Source organism: Taudactylus pleione, unplaced genomic scaffold (assembly GCF_031769625.1).
Source record: "Taudactylus pleione unplaced genomic scaffold, aTauple2 ptg000671l, whole genome shotgun sequence".
NCBI classification, from domain to species: Eukaryota; Metazoa; Chordata; class Amphibia; order Anura; family Myobatrachidae; genus Taudactylus; species Taudactylus pleione.
The window spans coordinates 2,941,598-2,963,057 of record NW_028285073.1 but is presented as its reverse complement, the minus strand read 5'-3'; the positions used below and the strand labels follow the sequence as shown (position 1 = coordinate 2,963,057).

Genomic DNA, 21,460 nt, shown 5'->3' with positions numbered 1-21,460 from the left:
GTGTCATCCAGGCACCCCCTGTGTCACTCCAGGCCTCCAGTGTCTATCTAGGCCCTGTGTCTCTCTAGGCACCCCTGTGTCTTCCCAGGATCCCCTGTCACTCTGGCCACCATGTCCATCCCTCTGTCTCTAAATGCCCCTCATGTCATTCTGGTGTCTCTTCAGACTCCTCTGTGTCACTATAGGCCCCTCCCTATGTCTTTCAACATCCCCTCCTGTGTCTCTCAAGGTCCCCTCCTGGGTCTTTCTGGGGTCCCCTGTGTCACTCCAGACCCTTACAACCCTCTGGCTCCAGCCACTTACCCTTACCTTATTCTATTCTGGCTGCTGCTCCTCTTTACATTGGCCCACGGTGCCTCTGCTTCTCAGCAGTGCAGCATGATGTCACAATGACACATATGCTGCACTGCAATAACAAAAAAACTTTATTGCACCAGTTGAATGTGCCAGATAGGGGCCTGTGAAACGGCCTGGTAGGGAAGGGATGACCCCGACCGGTGAGTGCCATCCTGGCCAAGGAGTAAGATATGCCCCTATTGTCCATTTAACATTGTATCAAGGAGCAAAACCAGGAGGGGGCAGGGCATACGTGCCCTGGATGTGGGTGGCACCATCACGGGTGCAGATTGGGGTGGGTACCACTAGCATGGATGTTTGGGGATGCATCAGTGCTGCTACACTAGTACACACATTGACTTAAGAGTTGCAGTGGGAAGATCCTGCAGATCTCACACACTCTTAATCACTCCCATGAGACTAAGCACAGGGATTCAGGGGATACCAAGAGCGGGGTGGGGAGGCAAGTGATTACCCTGGCCCAGGTTCATCTGGGGAGCCTGGATGGGGCTAACCATGGATGAGATGGAATGCACCCTATTAGGTGCATGCCAATTTGAGGCATAATATTTTAGATCAAAATTTTAATGAGTGGTTGTGGTCACACCGCTATGTTTGGACATGCCCCCTCTAACACCCGGGCCCACCATATGTCTCAACAGCCCTGGAGGTCAGATTAGAATGTGCTAACTGTGATTAGAGATGATCACATGATTCTTTGACCCCTGGAGATCAGTAGCTTTATGGGAGTGATCTGCTGCAGATTGATAGCTACAGAATGCATGGAAATTTTGCCAGTATGATCACGAATGGAGGGAAGCGGATGGCATTTATAATAGTCTGAAAATATGTTTAGGAGGTCTGAATGCATTGGGGGGAATTTGGTGTTTGGTGGCATAAGGAGGGGGACTGGTGGAACATGGAAGTGGTCTGGTAGTAAGTGAAGTGGGTCTGGTGGCATGCAAAAGGGACATGAGGGAAAAGAAATAGAAGAGATATGGTCAAAATAGGTGCAAAGCGGAATGATAAGACTATGGCTCTCTGACTGCAGAGTTACAGTACCAAACTTTTCCAATAATTTCCAGGGACATATTCCTGCTCGGTTTTTGCATCTAAGCTCATTACAAGTGGTCCTAGATCTAAAATGGATTCAGCTGGGATCCCAAGGGTAAAATGTAATAGGGTGCAAGTTTTATTTGCAAGACAAACTCAGACCTTCTTGCATATTTAAAGGTTCGAGTTTGTCCCACAACTTTTGAGTTTGAGGCTATTACATTATGTGTCTGTGCAAGCATTCTCCTATGAAAACTCGGACCTTGTAATGCAAATTTCATTACAAGGTCTGAGTTATACAGAGGCCTTCACAGATCAGTGAGATCTGTCAAGGCTTGTGGTGAAAAAAATAGTAAAATGTTTAAAAATTAAATAAATAAATGTATTTTATGAACCAGCACCAGGCTCTGTTGAATCGGTCCTGGTTCTGGAAACACAGGGGACAAAATGAGTCCCATAACCAGCACTGTGCTCTTTCTAGTGGGGGTGTAATGCCACAGATGGTGGATCCTTTCACCGGGGCCCGCGGCCAAAGCATTGACACCCCAGGGGTGATGCAGTGGGTGATGAGAGAGATGTCATGACGTCTCTCCCATCGTGCAGAACAGGAGGACAAGGGACACTGCATAGGGGAGACCACTCACGGGGGCCTTGTATATGGGGCACTACTGGGGGCATTGTATATGGGGCACTACTGGGGGCATATTTTCATTCTATATATGCAGCTGTGACTGCTCTTCACTATCTCTTTTACACTGCACTTTTCTTACTATGGCGGTGCCCTGGAGCAACTTAGCTGGGCCATTTGGGGGGGTCCTGTGCTCTGGATTTGAACCCTAGTATGTTAGGGACCTACATAAAGAGATTACCTGGATATGGTGGGTAGGCCCATAACCTTGGCCATGATTATGCTAAAAACCTCTATTGATTGCAAAATGTTATTGCATTTATATATTATCAATAATTTGGAGTTGTGCACCTGAGATTTGTCTGTTTCTGTGCCTGCAATTAGTCTCATCAGGTAGCACCTCCCATTATATATATTCAGGTTGTGCAGTCCAGGAATCTTTCCCATATATACAAATCTATGTATGTGCATAGAAAATTCTCTTTTTATTTGACTTTATTTTTTTCTATTTTATTATTTATATATTTTTACATTTGTGTTACAAAATATCTGAAATTAATATAACACTATCCCACTCCCCAAGGCTTCTGGGGACTATACAGCCCACAGGCGATTCACATCAAATTTCCATGCTAGCTTCTCACTTCCACTACAATATATTTCACTATTGTTGGTTATAATATGTTTGTGAAAGGCAGTGTTTAATTTCCGTTTTGTACAAATCATGTTTTTGCTGCAACATATTTTATCTTATTCACTGTCATGCAGAGTGTTATATGTGTTCTGATTCACCAATACCAGTAGCTGTTCCGTCTTTCTCTCCTGAATTGTCCCTTGTGTTTTTTATGTACACCTCCTTAACTGCTTGACAAAAATGTCAGGATCTCACATCACACAATATACAATAATTTATATAATGATAGAGCCTATTGTGGCGGTGGTCACAATAGGTGTCAGGCAGAATGTGAAAGTGACTGTTACGCCACACAGATATTCCTTAACCAGGATGCTGAGTTCATTGTTATCAACAGGGTAACAGTGGTAACGCAGTGGTATCAGCGGTAAGCAAAATAGCAGTATTGCAGGGGTTAACAGTGGTTTTTAGGTGTCTCACCTTGCCCAAGTACTGTGCATCTGCAGTAATGATGGTGCCAGCTGCACATGAGCAATAGCCCAGCGTTGACGTCATCAGGTAGAAGGTGACTTTGGGTCCTAGTACCCAGCGTGTACAGTAGAGAGAGGAGATAGTGTCAGAGTGCACAGCTCTCTAACACCCTCCTTCGCTCTGTGCTGTCTCTTGTTACATAAAAACATTGTAACATAAAAACATATATCACACTTTATTCAATAATCATTTGGTAAAGTCCATTCTGTAACCAAAAACATTTGGGCTGTGCATAAAAAAACAATGAAACATGTCAACACTTATCAAATGTTTTCCAGTCCACACACTTTTAGGATTCCATTCGTATAGTAGTCAATACAAAATTTTGGAGAAATCATTGAAGAAGCATTGGACAATATTGCAAAAAGATCCGATACTTGGTCCCCTATTACCAGAAGCACCTAAATGTATATATAGAAGAACACGCAACATAGGCTCCCGCATAGTTAAAAGTGCATTACCAAAAGATAGAAATATGGGAAAAATGTTATCCAAAGGTTTTTACCATTGCGGGGCTTGTTTGGGATGTAGGGGGATCAAAGGAAATGGTAATAACAAAATTGTAGAAGCAAGTATCAATGGGAAGAGATATCCCATAAGAGACTTTATAACGTGTAATACAAAAAACGTTATTTATGCAATAGAATGCAAGTGCAATTTGTTTTTTATTAGAAGGACTTCTAGACCTTTAAAGGTCCGGATTGGGGAACATTTGCGAAGTATTCGCAAAGGATTGGAAACTCATGCTCTTTCAAATCACTTTAAAAAATGTCACAATAGCAATCCAGATGAGATCATATGTTTAATGGGCCTACAAAATATAAAAGGCCACTGGAGAAGAAGAGATTTGACAACACAGTTAGCCAAAGCTGAAATGAGGACAATCTTTGATTTAGGAACCTTACATCCAGGAGGTATAAACCTGGATTTTGAGGTTAAATGGTTCCTCTGATTATAGCTCATACCCTTTGCACATTTATGGAATATCTTTTAATATTATTATGTTGTGGCACTATGAGCACATGCTTTATCTTCACTATTGCACTTTACATCTTTATATTTTTATTGTATATTTTATATTTTTATAAAATATGTTTTATATATTTTTGTGTATAAGTAATCTATTATATTTTCTCTTATTGAGGACCGTGTCCCTTAGGATTGATATACCAAGTGAGCGTCTGTACCACTGATGAGATGAAGGTACGATCGTTAGTCTTTGTTATCATGACTACGATAAACAACAGTAACGGATAGGACACATCAAAACAGAAGTCCGTCCTCCCCTGCATTTAACAAAGGAATCAATCCGCGTTTTGGGGATGCCGGAAATGATACAACAGCCAGAGGAAATAGGAGTCCGCCCTCCTCTATACCTACCAAAGGGTCCTATCCATGTATCGGGGATGCCGGAAATGACGTAATATTTAGAGGAAACACGTGTCTGCTGCCGCAAAGGATCATGGACATTGTAGTCGGTCTCTACTTAGGGATCAGCTGCGACAGCACAGTGATTGGTTAGGGTCGGTATTTAAAGACAGTGCAGCACAGACTACAATTCACCTTGAAAAAGACCCCAGTACATGGGATCGAAACGCGTTGGTGTTTTATGGATTATCTCCTTGGACTTATGCTATGCAGAGCTGAACTGGATGATGAAGTGAGCAGTGCCCAGCGGGGAACCCGGGACTTCCACTGAGACATTACTACACTCTCTATTTATTGGATCATCCGGTAATTGCACTTTATTGTCCATGTGGGATACCTCCATAGGAATATATGCTGCATATTCCTGCCTTTTTTTGATTTAGATCACCTCATGTGGAGGGATATACATCTTGTCTATATTGTTTTAATTTGTGTTTTTATTGTCATTCATGTTTATTAAAAAAACGTACTTCACTATATGCATTTATTTTATCTCTTGTGGGGTATACTATGATCTCTGAGAGGACATTTCCCTAGAGATATATATGATACACAGATCATTGTCCAGTAAAGAGATACCACCTGAGAAACATATCCAGGTTGATTGTCAGTCAAGCGCAGGTTATGTGATTTCTACTCTTTTTCAAAATCTATTGCACAGCTACTGCCACACTCTATGTTGATGGTTTCATCCAGTTCCAGAAGACCCAATTCACAGAAAGTCTCTTAGGTATAACGCTTCCTTAGCTGACTCAGTAAGTGCCATATACTCCACCTCAGTGGTGTATAGAGAAACAGTGGGTTGCTTCCCAGGATTAATGACAAACTGATTCACTCGGCTTATGACATGTGAAATGTCAGGTTGAGTACCAATATTTGCATACATTAAGCTTCCAACAGCCCTCTGATAAGGAATCCTTTTCATATCCTCTATTTCTTCCTCACTTGTTGGTGACTAAGCTTTTGTTAATTTTGTGCCTGTGCCAATGGGAGTATTTACTGGCTTTGCATTTGACATTGCATACTTGTAAAGTAATGCATCAATATATCCTTGTTGATCAACTGTGACAATTCCTTTAGTCAAGTTTTGCAATATTTCTTAAGCTTACTTAGTGATGTGAAGACCCTAAAAAAAACCTGATTCAGACCTGCTCGTTAGTAAGTGGCCACTCATTGCAGATGATGTTCGCTAATGTGCGCATGCGTTTAGTTCACAGTGCACGTGCGCAAACTAGTACGAGCGATCCGATTTTGCTTGCTCGCCCTACAAAGACAACCCTGTGGAATGAATGACAGGAGAGGCCATTTGTGGGTAATAACAGGGGCAGGGCAGTAGTAATGGGGGAGTGGAGTTGCGGACACAGGCGTGCCAGAGTGTTTCCATGCCATTTCTGGGGCATGCATAATTAACAGACAGGGCCATAGTACACGACACCTGGTTGAAAAATACACTGAAGTGCTCACAGTGCTTGCGGTAGTGTACAGTCAACCGCAAGCGCTGCAGTCAGATCAGATCTGATGTAACCCAATGTACCGATGGTTGAATATACTTCATGGAGATGGTGTACGCTAGTGGACGGCTAGACAGGCTAGTGGGCATCTGTAAACACAAAGTGATCGCTCACCAAGACATAGTGGGCATGCTTATGTCTTGCCGAGCGAGCGGCTGCCTTGATGTCACTTTGCAAAATTTCCATACGCTGGGAGCGAGCGGCCGCATCTAGCGAGCGGGTCTGAATCAGTCTTCCAACTTTAACTTCTGCTCTAACAGATTCTTGACACTGTCAATGTACTTTTTTTAACCTGCTTTTAACAAGTCATCCATATACACAACAATGATGAATAGTCTCTACTCTAATGTTTTATGGTATAAACAGTGATCAATTTCTGAATGTACAAAGTCTGTTTGGAAAAGTAATGCATTAACTTAACAAACCAGCAGCGGCCACTCTGCTTTAGACCACACAATGCTTTCTTTAATAAACAGACTTTTTCTTCTTGGAACATGTCATCATTACAATGTTTAGGAGGTTCCATATACAGTATATTTCTTTTTCTAAATCTCCATTCGGGAAAGCAGAATCAAAATCTAACTTGTACAGCAATAAATCATACATGGCAAAAATGGCTATGACTAAATGCAGTGCACTATACCTTGCCACAGGCGAGAGGACCACTGAAGTGAATACCGGATTTTTAAATATATCCTTTAGCAACAAGACAGGCTTTGTAATGGGCAACAGTTCTGTCTACATTTACCTTCTTACAGAAGACCCACTTGTGCTTGATTTTCTTGCGGTTACTCGGCCTGTTTACAAAAGTCAATGTATTATTGTCATGCAATTATGTCAATTATTTGTCTATTGCTGACTTCCATTTTTCCTAGTCGCTGCTTGATTTTGCCTCTTGGATATTTTGGGGTTCACAGAAAGTGATATTTTCAGACTGATATCTTTTGAGGGGCTTTCCTTTGTTTGTTCTTACAGAACTCTTGTTCTGTGATTGGATATCCACACTGGCAGTCTCCAACTCAGACACACTTCCAGCTGTAGGCATATCCAACAAAACAAACTTGTGCAGTGATTCCTGTTCCAGCCTCTCGTTAGGTGGTGCTGTTTCACAGAACACTACATCCCTGGACTTTATAAATGTTTTATTTGTAATGTCCCATAGTCTGTACCCCTTGCATTCTTGACAGTAGCCAAGCAAGATACACTCCACTGACTTGGGATCAGACTTGTGTGTCTCTTCTTTTGGAATGTGCATATAAGCTTTGCATTCAAACAATATGAAATGAATAACATTTGGCTTGTTTGCAGATTATGCTCCAGCGCTGTTCTGCCTTTTACATCAACTGTGGGTGCACAATTCTTTAAGTATACTGCTGTAGACACTGCTACTGCCCAAAAACACTTTTCAAGGCCCGCGTCACTCAGCATAGCCTGCCCTCTCTCCACAATTGTGCAGTTTGCATGCTCGCTGACACCATTTTGTACTCGCATGTACGCAATGGTTAACTGATGCTCTATGCCATTGTATTTAGGAAGACAGTTACATTCTTGTTTTTGTATTCGCTGCCATTGTCAAATCATATTATTAATTTCTGACCCCTTTGAGTTTTCACCAGGTTTTTGTGATCTGCTATTTTGTTCACTACTTCACTCTTGATAAAGTAAACGTGTCATTCTAGTGAATTAATCAATGAACATTAAGAAATATTTGTATCCACATATCAATTTTACTTCCATGGGGCCATCCACGTCTGTATGCATCAATGCTAATGGTGCCTCAGCTCTTGTTGCTGACTTTGGGAAGGGTCAGCAGGTCTGCTTACCCATTATACAACTGTCACATGCCAGTCTCTCAGTATTACTCATGGCCATTCCATCAGAAGCTTTTGGCCTGTGCCACAACTCCACAGACTGACATTTCTCAGAGGCCAACATTATAGACCACACTTCTCTGTGTCTAAGGGGTCTATTCAATAATTTACATTCCTACTCACTGCGAGCACATTGTTCCTGTGCAGAGACAGCTGATCCAAAAATCAGCTGTCTACCCAAACACAATGCTATTGCACCTGCGTGAACTAGAGTATACGCAGGCACACAAAGTCCCGCCATCCGGCGGAAGGAGCTGGACAGGGGCGGAGGGTTCCTTCAGGATCCCCCTTCAGAATCCGGGACTCCTTCCCATAGGGAGCTAAGTACTGTGAATCCGCACAGTACTGTGATTCTCTACACAGTAAACAGCGCCAGCTGCACATGAGCAGTAACTCAACAGTGATGTCATCAGGTCGGAGGTTGCGCTTACTTCTAACTCTGGGCCCTAGTACCCAGCATATATAGTAGAGAGAGGAGACAGTTCCGGAGCGCATTAACATTATATTGTGACTTTTTAGCATTGGCAGCCTAAGCTTACTATATCATAAAGCCTGATGAGATGCAGACACACATCTAAAATTGCAAGAAAACATATAGATTTATACCAGTGTGCAATATCTCTATGACCATCACTTTTGGTAGAGGGAGAATAAGTATGGGCAGTGGTGGCAGTCATCGGTGGTGGTGGTGATGGTAGTGTTGGGCCAAGTACATTCTTTAACCCAGGTGAAAGAAAGCCTAGCTGTACCCCTGATCTCTTTGATAAGTAGAGTTATACCTGTGGTTGCTGGAGATTAAATGGAGCTAACTACATATCAGGAGCTGGAATGTTTGGTGTGTGTCCCATAAAAGGAAGGGGGTACTGTGTATGCAAGTGGTCCATCCACATCCACAGCAAAGCAGAATAGGGACTTTGGGAGGATGGACAAGTAGTTTTAGGCTTTACCACAAACTGCTGCTATACCTATTCTGTTAGCGCCATCTCAGTGTGCCGATAACAGAAAGAACCCATTGAAAATGCTTTATTATATCAGTAAAGCAATCATTTTAAGCTTGAAGAGTTTCCTCTTTGTTCTTATTTTTATTTTTAACTAGAACTGAAAGCCCCAATCAGGTCATCTTAATAGTAAATCTAGTACTACTGTGACCTTTATGTTCTGATACCATCCACATGGACACTTACACATTGGTGTCACAAACCACAGTTTTCATACAGTTTTCTACAGTTTTCATATAAACAGGTTCCAACAACTAAATAACCATTTATGTCTATTGTCAAGAGTGGTGGCATCTTTTGGACAATTACTGCATGGGAATGCAAAAAGGTAAAAAGAGTGTCCTCCGATATCCCTATTTGATCAACCATCTTGTGCTTCTCCCTACTGTAATTTAAGTTATCTCTTACTCCCCACTAGGGCAACTAACACTTGGCTGCTTATGCGTTAAGGTCGCTAATATAGCAATGTTTATCCATGTCCTGTATTGTATTGTATTGTAAGTCAATGGTTACTTATTTGTCTATGTACTTTGTAAGGCGCTGCGGAACACTTGTGGCGCCATATAAATAAATGATAATAATAATAATAATAATAATAATAATAATAATAATAATAATAAAAGTGTACACAATCACGTCTGATATGAGACATCACTGACATTTCCCTAACACCAGTAAGTAACCAATCTGGATGCCACTTATCGAACACTGGACCTAAAATACAAGCCTGTTATAGAACGGTTGTTCACAGATATATATGTAATAGTTTCCAAGCCTTGACAGAGTTCGAGACATTCAATTTGCTATTTGCCTTATTATTATATTTCTCTATTATCTGCCATTCTCTGCAACAGCCTGAAATCAGGAGGATTCTTTTAAATAGGATTACTGACAGGGAGTTTGCTGTGAGCAATAACAAATCTTCCGTTCTAACAAGCTCCTAAAACAATATCATATGTATGTGTGAATTTAGTAGTATACATTTTAATATACTACAACTTTTATTTTAGGCTTACAGTAGTTGTCCTTTAACCATCACCAGGGAAAATCCACCTGATGACTGCTGGAAGTATAGTGTACCTGCTCACAGGTACCACACATCTGCAGAAGCAGGATGCAGGATGAGACACTGCAATGTGACCTATGGGATGCATTTCAGAGAAGGACAACTGAGGCTACGCTACAGCTGTGTATCTGTGTAGTCTGTCTCAGAGATTGTAGTTAGTTGTAACAGACAAGTGGAACATCATGAATATGGTTATTCTAGGTTCTTTACAGTGGTAAATGCAGGATTTACTGGGGATATATATATATATAATATATGTATATATATATATATATATATTGCACACACACACACATACTTAGCACCCCACACACATACAAATTGCGTACACATACACATTGCAAACACATACAAAGAACACTACACACACGTATACAGAATGCTACATACATACACATTACACACACATACACAGCATACTTGACAACTCTCCCGCAGTGGCTGGGAGGCTCCCGGACTGGCCATCACCCCCCACCCCCTCACACTTCCCCCCACCTCCCCTTCACCCTGGTGAAAGTGGACTGTCCGGATGGGGCCGATTACGCGATTCAAACTGAATCGGTCATAGTAGCGCCGCCCCCTGCTTTACAATGCAAAAAATCTCAGCATTATATATCGTGGGGGCGGGCCCACAAAGTTGCCGCCATGCCCCTGTACCGCCCACCATTGCCACCACTACACCATCAGCTGCGCCAGCCTGACTGCCCCCTCCTGGAGAGGTCTGCCAGAAAGTCGGCATGTATAATACAATTTGCACACACATACACATGACATACAGACATACATACATACATATATACTGTACACAATCACATATCTGGGGCTGAGAGGAGGAGACATGGTAGCCATGGCACTGCAGAATGTCAAGATGGAGAGGGAACAACTGCACAGCAACTCCCCAGCTCCCCCTGGCATTCTGAATGCTGAGAGCTCTGCCGATCAGAGCGCTATGTAGAAGCAGCTGTGATCTGTGATCTCGGTTTGTGTAGAGATGGAGACACAGCTGTCTCTATCTATGAAAAAAGAATTGGGCACTTTGGGGTGGGGTGTTCTGGGTACTCAGAAATCCCCCCTGCGTGCGCCACTACTTTATAACTCACTGATCTTAATAAAATAACTTGAGCTAAATTTCCATAAATGGTGAAGCTAAATAAAATGTAAGTAGAATATCACTTTAAAAGGTTACACACACACTGACGAGTAAACATAAGCAATAACCTCATGGGTTTTTCAAAGAGCTAAAGGAAACGTTTCAAAACATGTGTACACTAAAGGCTGCTTTATGAATATCCTGCTCAGTGCAACCCTGGAGTTTTCAATTGTTAACACTATCCTTTCCAGATCACACATCTTACAAGGATCAATAACCATAATAGTGCAAGTAGGATTAATAACCATAATAGTGCAAGTAATAATCTATAACAAGTCTACCACATATTTATTCATAAAAAATGCATGATCATAAACTATGCAACTTATTCTCATAAATAAAGTATATTTTCCATCTGCTCTCCAATCTACTAAAGAGTCTATGTGCTATTAAACCTGTGCTTTAGAACTGGTGTGAGGAAACAGATAGAGTATATACAGTAATAACTTGCTCTTTGTAATCATTAGCAGCTCATTAGCAAACCACTGATTCTTTCAGTCTCTCAGGACTGTCTAGACACTGAAAAATACTAGGGGTGTGCACCGGCCACTTTTCGTGTTTAGTGTTTTGGTTTTGGATCTGGATCTTTCTTCGTGTTTTGGATCTGGATTGGTTTTGCCAAAACCACCCTTCCGTGTTTTGGGTTCTGGGTTTTGTGTTTTGGATCTGTATTTTTTTTAAAAAAAGCATAAAAACAGCTAAAATCACAGAATTTGTTGGTTTCTCTGCTCCTATGCTATTATTAACCTCAATAACCTTAATTTCCACTCATTTCCAGTCTATTCTGAACACCTCACACCTCACAATAGTGTTTTCATGTCCAAAAGGTTGCACCGAGGTAGCTGGATGACTATGCTAAGCGACACGAGTGGGCGGCACAAACACGTGACCCATCTAGGAGTGACACTGCAGTGGCAGACAGGATGGCAGTTAGAAAAACTAGGCCCCAAACTGTACATAATGCAAAGAAAAAAAAGAAGTGCAAGATGGAATTGTCCTTGGGCCCTCCCACCCACCCTTATGTTGTATAAACAGGACATGCACACTTTAACAAATCAATCATTTCAGCGCCAGGGTCTGCCACACAACTGTGGCTGAAATGATTGGTTCGTTTGGGCCCCCACAAAATAAGCTGGCAATTAATGTGTCCCTGCACAAACTGGCTCTACGGAGGCAAGATGTCATCCTCATCCTCCTCATCCACCGATTCCTCACCCTCTTCAGTGTGTACATCCTCATCCTCACAAAGTATTAACTCGTCCCCACTTGAATCCACCACCACAGGTCCCTCTGTACCTTCTGGAGGCTGGTCTCCCTGGAAGAGCTGATAATTCATTTTGATGAACATCATCTTCTCCACATTCTGTGGAAGCAACCTCCTACGCCTTTCGCTGACAAGGTTCCCGGCTGCACTAAACACTCTTTCGGAGTACACACTGGAGGGGGGGCAACTCAGGTAAAATAGAGCCAGCTTGTACAGGGGCCTCCAAATTGCCTCTTTTTCCTGCCAGTACAGGTATGGACTGTCTGACATGCCTACTTGGATGCTGTCACCGATGTAATCCTCCACCATTCTGTCAATGGTGACAGTATCATATGCAGTGACAGTAGACATGTCAGAAATTGTTGCCAGGTCCTTCAGTCCGGACCAGATGTCCAAACTTGGTCCTGCCTGCCCTGCATCACCGCCAGCGGGTTGCTTAGGATACCTAAGTTTTTTTCTGGCAGCCCCAGTTGCGGGAGAAAATGAAGAAGGAGCCGTTGACGTGTCACGTTCCGCTTCAGCTGACAGTGTGTTCACCAGCAGGTCTTTGCACCTCTGCAGGCTTGTGTCGGCCGGAAAGAGAGACACCACATAGGCTTTAAACCTAGGATCAAGCACGGTGGCCAAAATGTAGTGGTCTGATTTCAACAGATTGACCACCCTGGAATCCTGGCAAAGCGAATGAAGGGCTTCATCCACAAGTCCCACATGCCGAGCGGAATCGCTCCGTCTTAGCTCCTCCTTCACTTTCTCCAGCTGCTTCTGCAAAAGCCTGATGAGGGGAATGACCTGACTCAAGCTGGCTGTGTCTGAACTGACTTCACGTGTGGCAAGTTCGAAGGGCTGGAGAACCTTGCACAACACGGAAATCATTCTCCACTGCGCTTGAGTCAGGTGCATACCCCCTCCTTTGCCTATGTCATAGGTGGATGTATAGGCTTGAATGGCCTTTTGCTGCTCCTCCATCCTCTGAAGCACATAGAGGGTTGAGTTCCACCGCGTCACAACCTCTTGCTTCAGGTGATGGCGGGGCAGGTTCAAGAGTGTTTGCTGGCGCTCCAGTCTTCGGCATGCAGTCGCTGAATGGCGAAAGTGGCCAGAAATTTTTCGGCCCACCCAAAGCGTCTCCTGCACGCCCCTGTCGCTTTTCAGAAAATTCTGCACCACCAAGTTTATTGTGTGAGCAAAACATGGGACGTGCTGGAATTTGCCCAGATGTAATGCCCGCACAATATTGGTGGCGTTGTCAGATATCACAAATCCCCAGGAGAGTCTAAGTGGGGTAAGCCACTGGGCGATGATTTCCCTCAGTTTCTCTAAGAGGTTGTCGGCGGTGTGCCTCTTACTGAAACCGGTGATACACAGCGTAGCCTGCCTTGTAACGAGCTGGCGTTTCTGAGATGCTGCTACTGGTGACGCTGCTGCTGTTGCTGCGTAAGGTGATACATCTACCCAGTGGGCTGTCACAGTCATATAGTCCTTAGTCTGCCCTGTTCCACTTGTCCACATGTCCGTGGTTAAGTGGACATTGTGTACAACGGCATTTTTCAGGACACTGAGGACACTTTTTCTGACGTTTCTGTACAGTCTCGGTATCGCCTGCCTAGTGAAGTGGAATCTAGACGGGATTTGGAACCGGGGACACACTACCTCCATCAATTGTCTAAATCCCACTGCACTAATGGCGGATACCGGACGCACGTCTAACACCAACATAGCAGTCAAGGCCTCAGTTATACGTTTTGCTTCAGGATGACTGCTGTCGTACTTCATCCTCCTCGCTAAGGACTGTTGGAGGGTCAATTGTTTAGTAAAAGTAGTGGTGTTCCTACTTCCTCTCTGGGATGATGAACGACTCCCAGCAGCAGCAACAGCAGCAGCGGCAGCAGTAGGCGTAGCAATGCAGGATCCTCCAGAGGAATCCCAGATAGGAGAGTCAGTCATGCCAGTGACATGGCCTGCAGGACTACTTCCGATCCTGACTAAGGAGGAAATTGACGAGGAGGGAGTTGACGGTGTGGTTTGCAGGCGCTTGGATACAACAGGACAACGGGATTTAGGTGTCCCTGGACTGCTTACGGTCTTAGCCAAAGTTTCTGAACTTGACAGTAACTTTTTATGAACGCGCTGCAGGTGCCGTATAAGGGAGGATGTTCCTAGGTGGTTGACGTCCCTACCCCTACTTATTTCACCTTTACATATGGTACATATGGCAAGACAGTTGTTGTCCGGATTTGGATAGAAATATTGCCAGACCAAAGAGGTGGAATGTTTGGTCTTCTGCCCAGGCATGACCGTGATGGGCTTTTTCATCCCACGGACAACAACTGTCTCCCCCGGAGCCTGATGTAAACAAACCACATCACCATCAGAATCCTCCTCGCCAACTTCCTCCTCAGCACCAGCTACACCAGTATCCTCATCCTGTTGTACTTCAACAGTGACATCTTCAATTTGCATATCAGCAAGTGGACTGTGGGTGCTCCTTTCAGCACTTGCAGGGGGCGTGCAAATGGTGGAAAGAGCCACCTCTTCCCGTCCAGTGCTGGGAAGGTCAGGCATCGCAACGACCACCACACTTGGACTCTCCTTGGGGATTTGTGATATCTTCTTAGAAAGCACAGTTCTTCGCTGTGCTTTTGCCAGCTTAACTCTTTTGATTTTTTTAGTGGGAGGAGGGCTTCCATCGTCATGTGAAGCTGAACCACTAGTCATGAACATACTAGGGATCGACCTTAGCCGTTCCTTGCCACTCCGTGTCGTAAATGGCATATTGGCAAGTTTACGTTTCTCTTCAGCTGATTTAAATGTCTTTTTCAAGGTCATTTTCCTGAACTTTGCCATTTGGGATTGTATGTGCCCTCTACTATGACATTGGGCATCGGCCTTGGCAGACGACGTTGATTGGAATGTTATCGTCTATGTCATGACTAGTGGCAGCAGCTTCAGCACTAGGAGGAAGTGGTTCTTGATCTTTCTCTATTTTATTTTTATCGGAGAAAGTTTGGTCCTCCATTTATGTTATATCGATTTGATATATACGTGCGGCTAAACACAGAAAATAATTTTTTTTTTGGTTTGGACTGGAGTGTACTTTGTGGGTTACAGCACCCTTTAACGGTCAAGCCAGCCGGCCCTTTACTTATGACACAGGCGCACTCTTGGCACTACTTTGTTGATGCACGTGCGGCTACTGCGCACACAATTCACAAACACAGAAAATAATTTTTTTTTTGGTTTGGACTGGAGTGTACTTTGGGGGTTACAGCACCCTTTAACGGTCAAGCCAGCCGGCCCTTTACTTATGACACAGGCGCACGCTTGGCACTACTTTGTTGATGCACGTGCGGCTACTGCGCACACAATTCACAAACACAGAAAATTATTTTTTTTTGGTTTGGACTGGAGTGTACTTTCGGGGGTTACAGCACCCTTTAACGGTCAAGCCAGCCGGCCCTTTACTTATGACACAGGCGCACGCTTGGCACTACTTTGTTGATGCACGTGCGGCTACTGCGCACACAATTCACAAACACAGAAAATAATTTTTTTTTGGTTTGGACTGGAGTGTACTTTCGGGGGTTACAGCACCCTTTAACGGTCAAGCCAGCCGGCCCTTTACTTATGACACAGGCGCACGCTTGGCACTACTTTGTTGATGCACGTGCGGCTACTGCGCACACAATTCACAAACACAGAAAATAATTTTTTTTGGTTTGGACTGGAGTGTACTTTCGGGGGTTACAGCACCCTTTAACGGTCAAGCCAGCCGGCCCTTTACTTATGACACAGGCGCACTCTTGGCACTACTTTGTTGATGCACGTGCGGCTACTGCGCACACAATTCACAAACACAGAAAATAATTTTTTTTTGGTTTGGACTGGAGTGTACTTTCGGGGGTTACAGCACCCTTAACGGTCAAGCCAGCCGGCCCTTTACTTATGACACAGGCGCACGCTTGGCACTACTTTGTTGATGCACGTGCGGCTACTGCGCACACAATTCACAAACACAGAAAATAATTTTTTTTTGGTTTGGACTGGAGTGTACTTTCGGGGGTTACAGCACCCTTTAACGGTCAAGCCAGCCGGCCCTTTACTTATGACACAGGCGCACGCTTGGCACTACTTTGTTGATGCACGTGCGGCTACTGCGCACACAATTCACAAACACAGAAAATAATTTTTTTTGGTTTGGACTGGAGTGTACTTTCGGGGGTTACAGCACCCTTTAATGGTCAAGCCAGCCGGCCCTTTACTTATGACACAGGCGCACTCTTGGCACTACTTTGTTGATGCACGTGCGGCTACTGCGCACACAATTCACAAACACAGAAAATAATTTTTTTTTGGTTTGGACTGGAGTGTACTTTCGGGGGTTACAGCACCCTTAACGGTCAAGCCAGCCGGCCCTTTACTTATGACACAGGCGCACGCTTGGCACTACTTTGTTGATGCACGTGCGGCTACTGCGCACACAATTCACAAACACAGAAAATATATTATTTTTTTAGCACTTGCGGGGAGCACCCCTGATGGACAGAGCACCCCCTGGACAACACTACAGCACTCCTTTAGGACTGGGACACTGCACAGGACTTTGGAGTGGACACAGCCCCTATGGAGAACTGACTGCACAACACAGTCCAGCCAGCCCCTATGGACTTTGAAGTAGTGGACACAGCCCCTATTAACAACAGCAGCACAGCACAACACAGCCAGCCCCTATGGACTTTGAAGTAGTGGACAACAGCAGCACTACACTACACTACACTACACAGCCCTAACTCCCACCCTCCCTCTTCACTGTCCACAGCCGAGTGAGAAAATGGCGCCGACGTGTGTACCTTATATAGGATCCAAAACCCGCGAGACTCGGAAGGCGGGAAGATGACGTTTTGCCTCGATTTCAGATCCGAGTCAGGCGGGAAAAGTCGAGCCTGACTCGGATCGGACTCGGATCGGGGGGGCTCGGGGGGGTTCGGATTTCAGAAATCCGAACCCGCTCACCCCTAAAAAATACTAAAGACAATCGTAGCATGGCAACTGTACCAACTATTGATAGTGACTAGTATAATATAAACAGATAAATAATCACAGTAACTGCGCACACAAGCAGTGTAATCTGCAGCACGCCATGGCTGCACAGAGGACAGAACATATACTGTATGCACAGGTATTTATAGCCAAATCCGAAAGAAATAACCGCTCATCCAGTTACATTTACTAGCTGTTCCTGGCAGCATCTGAATGGGATTGCCGATATTTTCGGCCAAGTATGTCCAAAATGACCTTGTTAGCTTTGTTCATTATGATAATGTCATTTTTTTAAATGATGCACAGAGTCACTGTTGGGGGCCCGGCTACCATATTGCCAGACTGTGGGTATGAGCAGTTGCAGCACAGTGCATAAAGTCTTATGCTTGGCTACACTCATGAAAGCATACCCTGGTACAGATGACTACAGGATAGTATTTTGTAACCATAATTCAAATAGAGGAGCCACACCAGCTGAATTTCCAAATGCTGCCAAACATCGCCGGCCAGGACTCATTGGCAGTTGGTGTGGCTCCCCTATTTGAATTTTGGACTACACTGCAGCCCCACCTCTGAAGCCGCCACTGCCCTGACTTACGACAAGTATTATTTGTAGCACTGGCTACTGTACAGGATCTGTCACCATGTTCAATATATTTTATAATAAGGTTGCTATGGTCAGTTACTTATTTCATATTTTAAATAATTTTTTGTCACAGGTCTACAGATTGTCTATTTCTGATTTACATACAGTACATCAGTGAAGTTTGATGTAGTAATAAGTAGTTAACATTTAAGGATAAGTAAGCAGCAATAATCTTCAGATATGAGAAATGATGATAAAAGTACTGTATATTGTTCTGTTACCCTGATATTCAATTAGAGCATCCATTACAGACAGCTGAAGCTCCTCCAACATCTTTAGGACCAGGTCAAAGGTAAATAAAGTTAAGACTACAAACATTTTTCCCTCTTCCCTCCTTCACTTAATTATACTTTAATTTACAGCAGCATCAAACCCTTGGTTGCTGAAACCATGCTGCTTATTTAAGTGTTATGCTGCAATGTATAAATCATGTGTCTGTCCTGCATTGTTTGTACTGTTAAAAACTGCTTTCTTGTGCGCTCATTTATTTATGTACTGTGTAAGGCGCTGCGGAACCCTTGTGGCACCATATAAATAAAGGATAATAATAATAATGGTTCATCACCCACAGTGCAACCTTGGTAGTGCACCCATCATGGCTGCCTCACTGTTACACTCGTGGATGGGATGAAAAATACATGGACCGTCCTACTCCCAGCATCAGGACACTGCAACCACACCCATTTTGTGTCATCTCTTCTAGGCGTAACCTATTCCACCCAAGGTAATCCTATGTAGTGCGCCCAAGACGGCTGCCTCATTTGGTACCTTTTGTGAGTGGAATATATAACCCATGGAAGTTATTTCCCAAAATGTCTGCACCAACCCTACAATATGCTTATTGTGCTCTCTAGGTTTCGGTTGATTTTAATTATCTCTTTATCTCTGTGTGGTTTTCTATTTTTTGCAACACCAAACCTTTGTACAATGTACCATGTATTCTGATGTCTGTAAAACGACTTTGAGCCCTACGGGAGAAAAACGCTACATAAATAAAATTATTATTATTATTATTATTATTATTATTATTATTATTTTAGTCGTTACTGACACTGCTCATATATTGTGTCTACACATTACATTTCGGCAGACCAAGGCTGCAAATCTGTTAGTCTCAATCTGTCTGTTCCATTAAGCATGTTCCTCTCTGTTAACAAGGCAACTTGCCAGAAAGGAGCAAGAGAGAGAATGACAAACATATGTACTTACAGTATTATCATGTATATTTTTCAGCTCAATAATAAACAGGTTTTCAAGTCTAATAATATCCCCTAGTGATTTCACTTTCAAATGGAGCTTGCAAAATAGTGAGGTTGGTCATCAAAAATGGGATGTTGTCATGTGACCGACGGCCCCAAGGCCACCGGTCACAATCCTGACAGCGGAATGCCGGCTAGGGTTTTATGATAGGCGTCAAAATACTGACGCCTATCATAATTCCGACGCCAGAACGCTGAGGACGCCTTCCCAAACTAAGGTAAATCCGGGGCGCCCTTAGCGTTAGCCGTGGGAGGGACGGTTAGGATTAGGGAGTCTAGCGGGGTTAGGGTTAGGTTTGGGGGGGAGATTAGGGTTAAGCACCCCTAGGAAGGAGGGTTAGGCACCCCCAGGGAGGGTTAGGTTTAGGGAGCGGTAAGGGGGATAAGGGTTAGGCACCCCCCGGGGATAGGTTAGGGTTAGGCACTAAGGGGGAGGTTAGGGTTAGGCACCAATAAGGGAGGGTTAGAATTAGGGTGGGGGACAGGGGAGGTTAGGGTACTTACCTGCCCCTGTCAGGATCTTGATCCTGTCGGGCATCCGGTGTCGGGATTTGAACTATTTCAATCCCATTCCTTCAAAAATGAGTTGTTACATTAATACATAAATATACATTTTGAACCCCAGCATATTTACCTATACAGACAATGTCCATGAACCCATACATCCCATAGCAGATCTGGAAGAGCAGGTCCTGCCGCTGCCACTTTGCTGAGGGACTGAAGGTGGACCAAATGAGCCAAGAGATGCTGGCGATGAGGAAGAGGGAGCCCAAGATGGCCGCTGCAATCTGAACCTTCTCAATCACGGTTAGGGAGATGGCTTGCCACTGTGAATATCAAGAAACACCACACATGGATGAAGAATAACAATATCTCAACTGCGCTTATTGCTGGATATGGAAACTTCTCTCTGTAATTCTAAGCATATTAACCCTTACCAGCTGAATGACAGAAGAGCATACTGGTAGATGTAGTATACAATGCCAGCACACAAGGTCACCTTCAAATGCCCTGTCTGCCCTCACCAATATAAAATATAAAACTTTGCAAAACATTGGAATTTAATTTAAATATGTCTTAAAGCGTAATTATTAATTATTCCAATAACATATGTGCAATATTATGTTATATAGATAAACCAATTTTGCATGAACAATCTTTTTTTATATTTAGAAAATGCCCTAATACTGGGGAAGATCATTGAGTGTTATTGATCATGCATCATAGCACGCATCCAAACAAATTGGAAATATTATTATTCGAGGTGTGGCTATTAAATAACGAGACTGATTCTATAATTTATGCTTAATTATATTAAGTACATTTTAACTCCGTTCCCCTTCTATGTACTCCCCTTCTGCATCCACATACTGCTGCATTCTTATTTTCCATTGGTAAAAGCTGTGCTGTAGCTCATTATCTGGCAGCTGCCTCAACAGCTCCATAATTTTCTTCTTTACCTCAGTAACTAATACAAAATGGATTCCCTTGAGTACAGATCTGACTTTAGGGAAAAGAAAGAAGTCATGCGGTTCTAGGTCTGACAAGTATGGAGGGTGTTCTAGCACTGCAATCTGTTTCTCAGCCAAAAACTGATTCTCACAGAGAGCTGTGTGGGCTGGGTGCGTTGTCCTGATGGAGGATGAAACCATTTTACCACAACTCTGGCCTCTTTCTTCTGATTCTTTCCAGCAAAGCTGCTAGAACATTTCTCTAGTAATGTTGATTCACCGTTGCGCCTTCTGGTACCCAGACTTCAAAAATGACACCCTTGATTTCAAAGAAAACAATTAACATGGCTTTGAATTGGATTTGCTTGATGTGCTTTCTTTATTCTCTGTGATGATGGTGTTTTCCAGTGCATGAACTGGCGTTTTGTCTCAGGATCGTACTGGAAGATCCATGTTTTATCACAGGTAATAACTTTATCTAAAAAATGTGAATCCAGTTTAATTAATTCCAAAATGTCTGTACAAATTTACTTTCAATTTTATTTCTGCTCGGCAGTAAGATGCCTTGGAACCATCTTAACACAAACGTTTTTGATG

General features: G+C 43.5%; 1 protein-coding gene across 2 annotated transcripts in view; it reads right to left on the bottom strand.

The window, feature by feature from the left end:
- MARCHF4 (membrane associated ring-CH-type finger 4) overlaps positions 1-21,460 on the bottom strand; it is a 274,704-nt gene that overhangs the window by 114,453 nt on the left and 138,791 nt on the right. For both annotated transcript variants that reach the window (XM_088455740.1, XM_088455739.1), the window contains exon 3: positions 20,047-20,239. In XM_088455740.1, the coding sequence (XP_088311866.1) occupies positions 20,047-20,239 (193 nt within the window). The remainder of the gene's footprint in view (positions 1-20,046; positions 20,240-21,460) is intronic.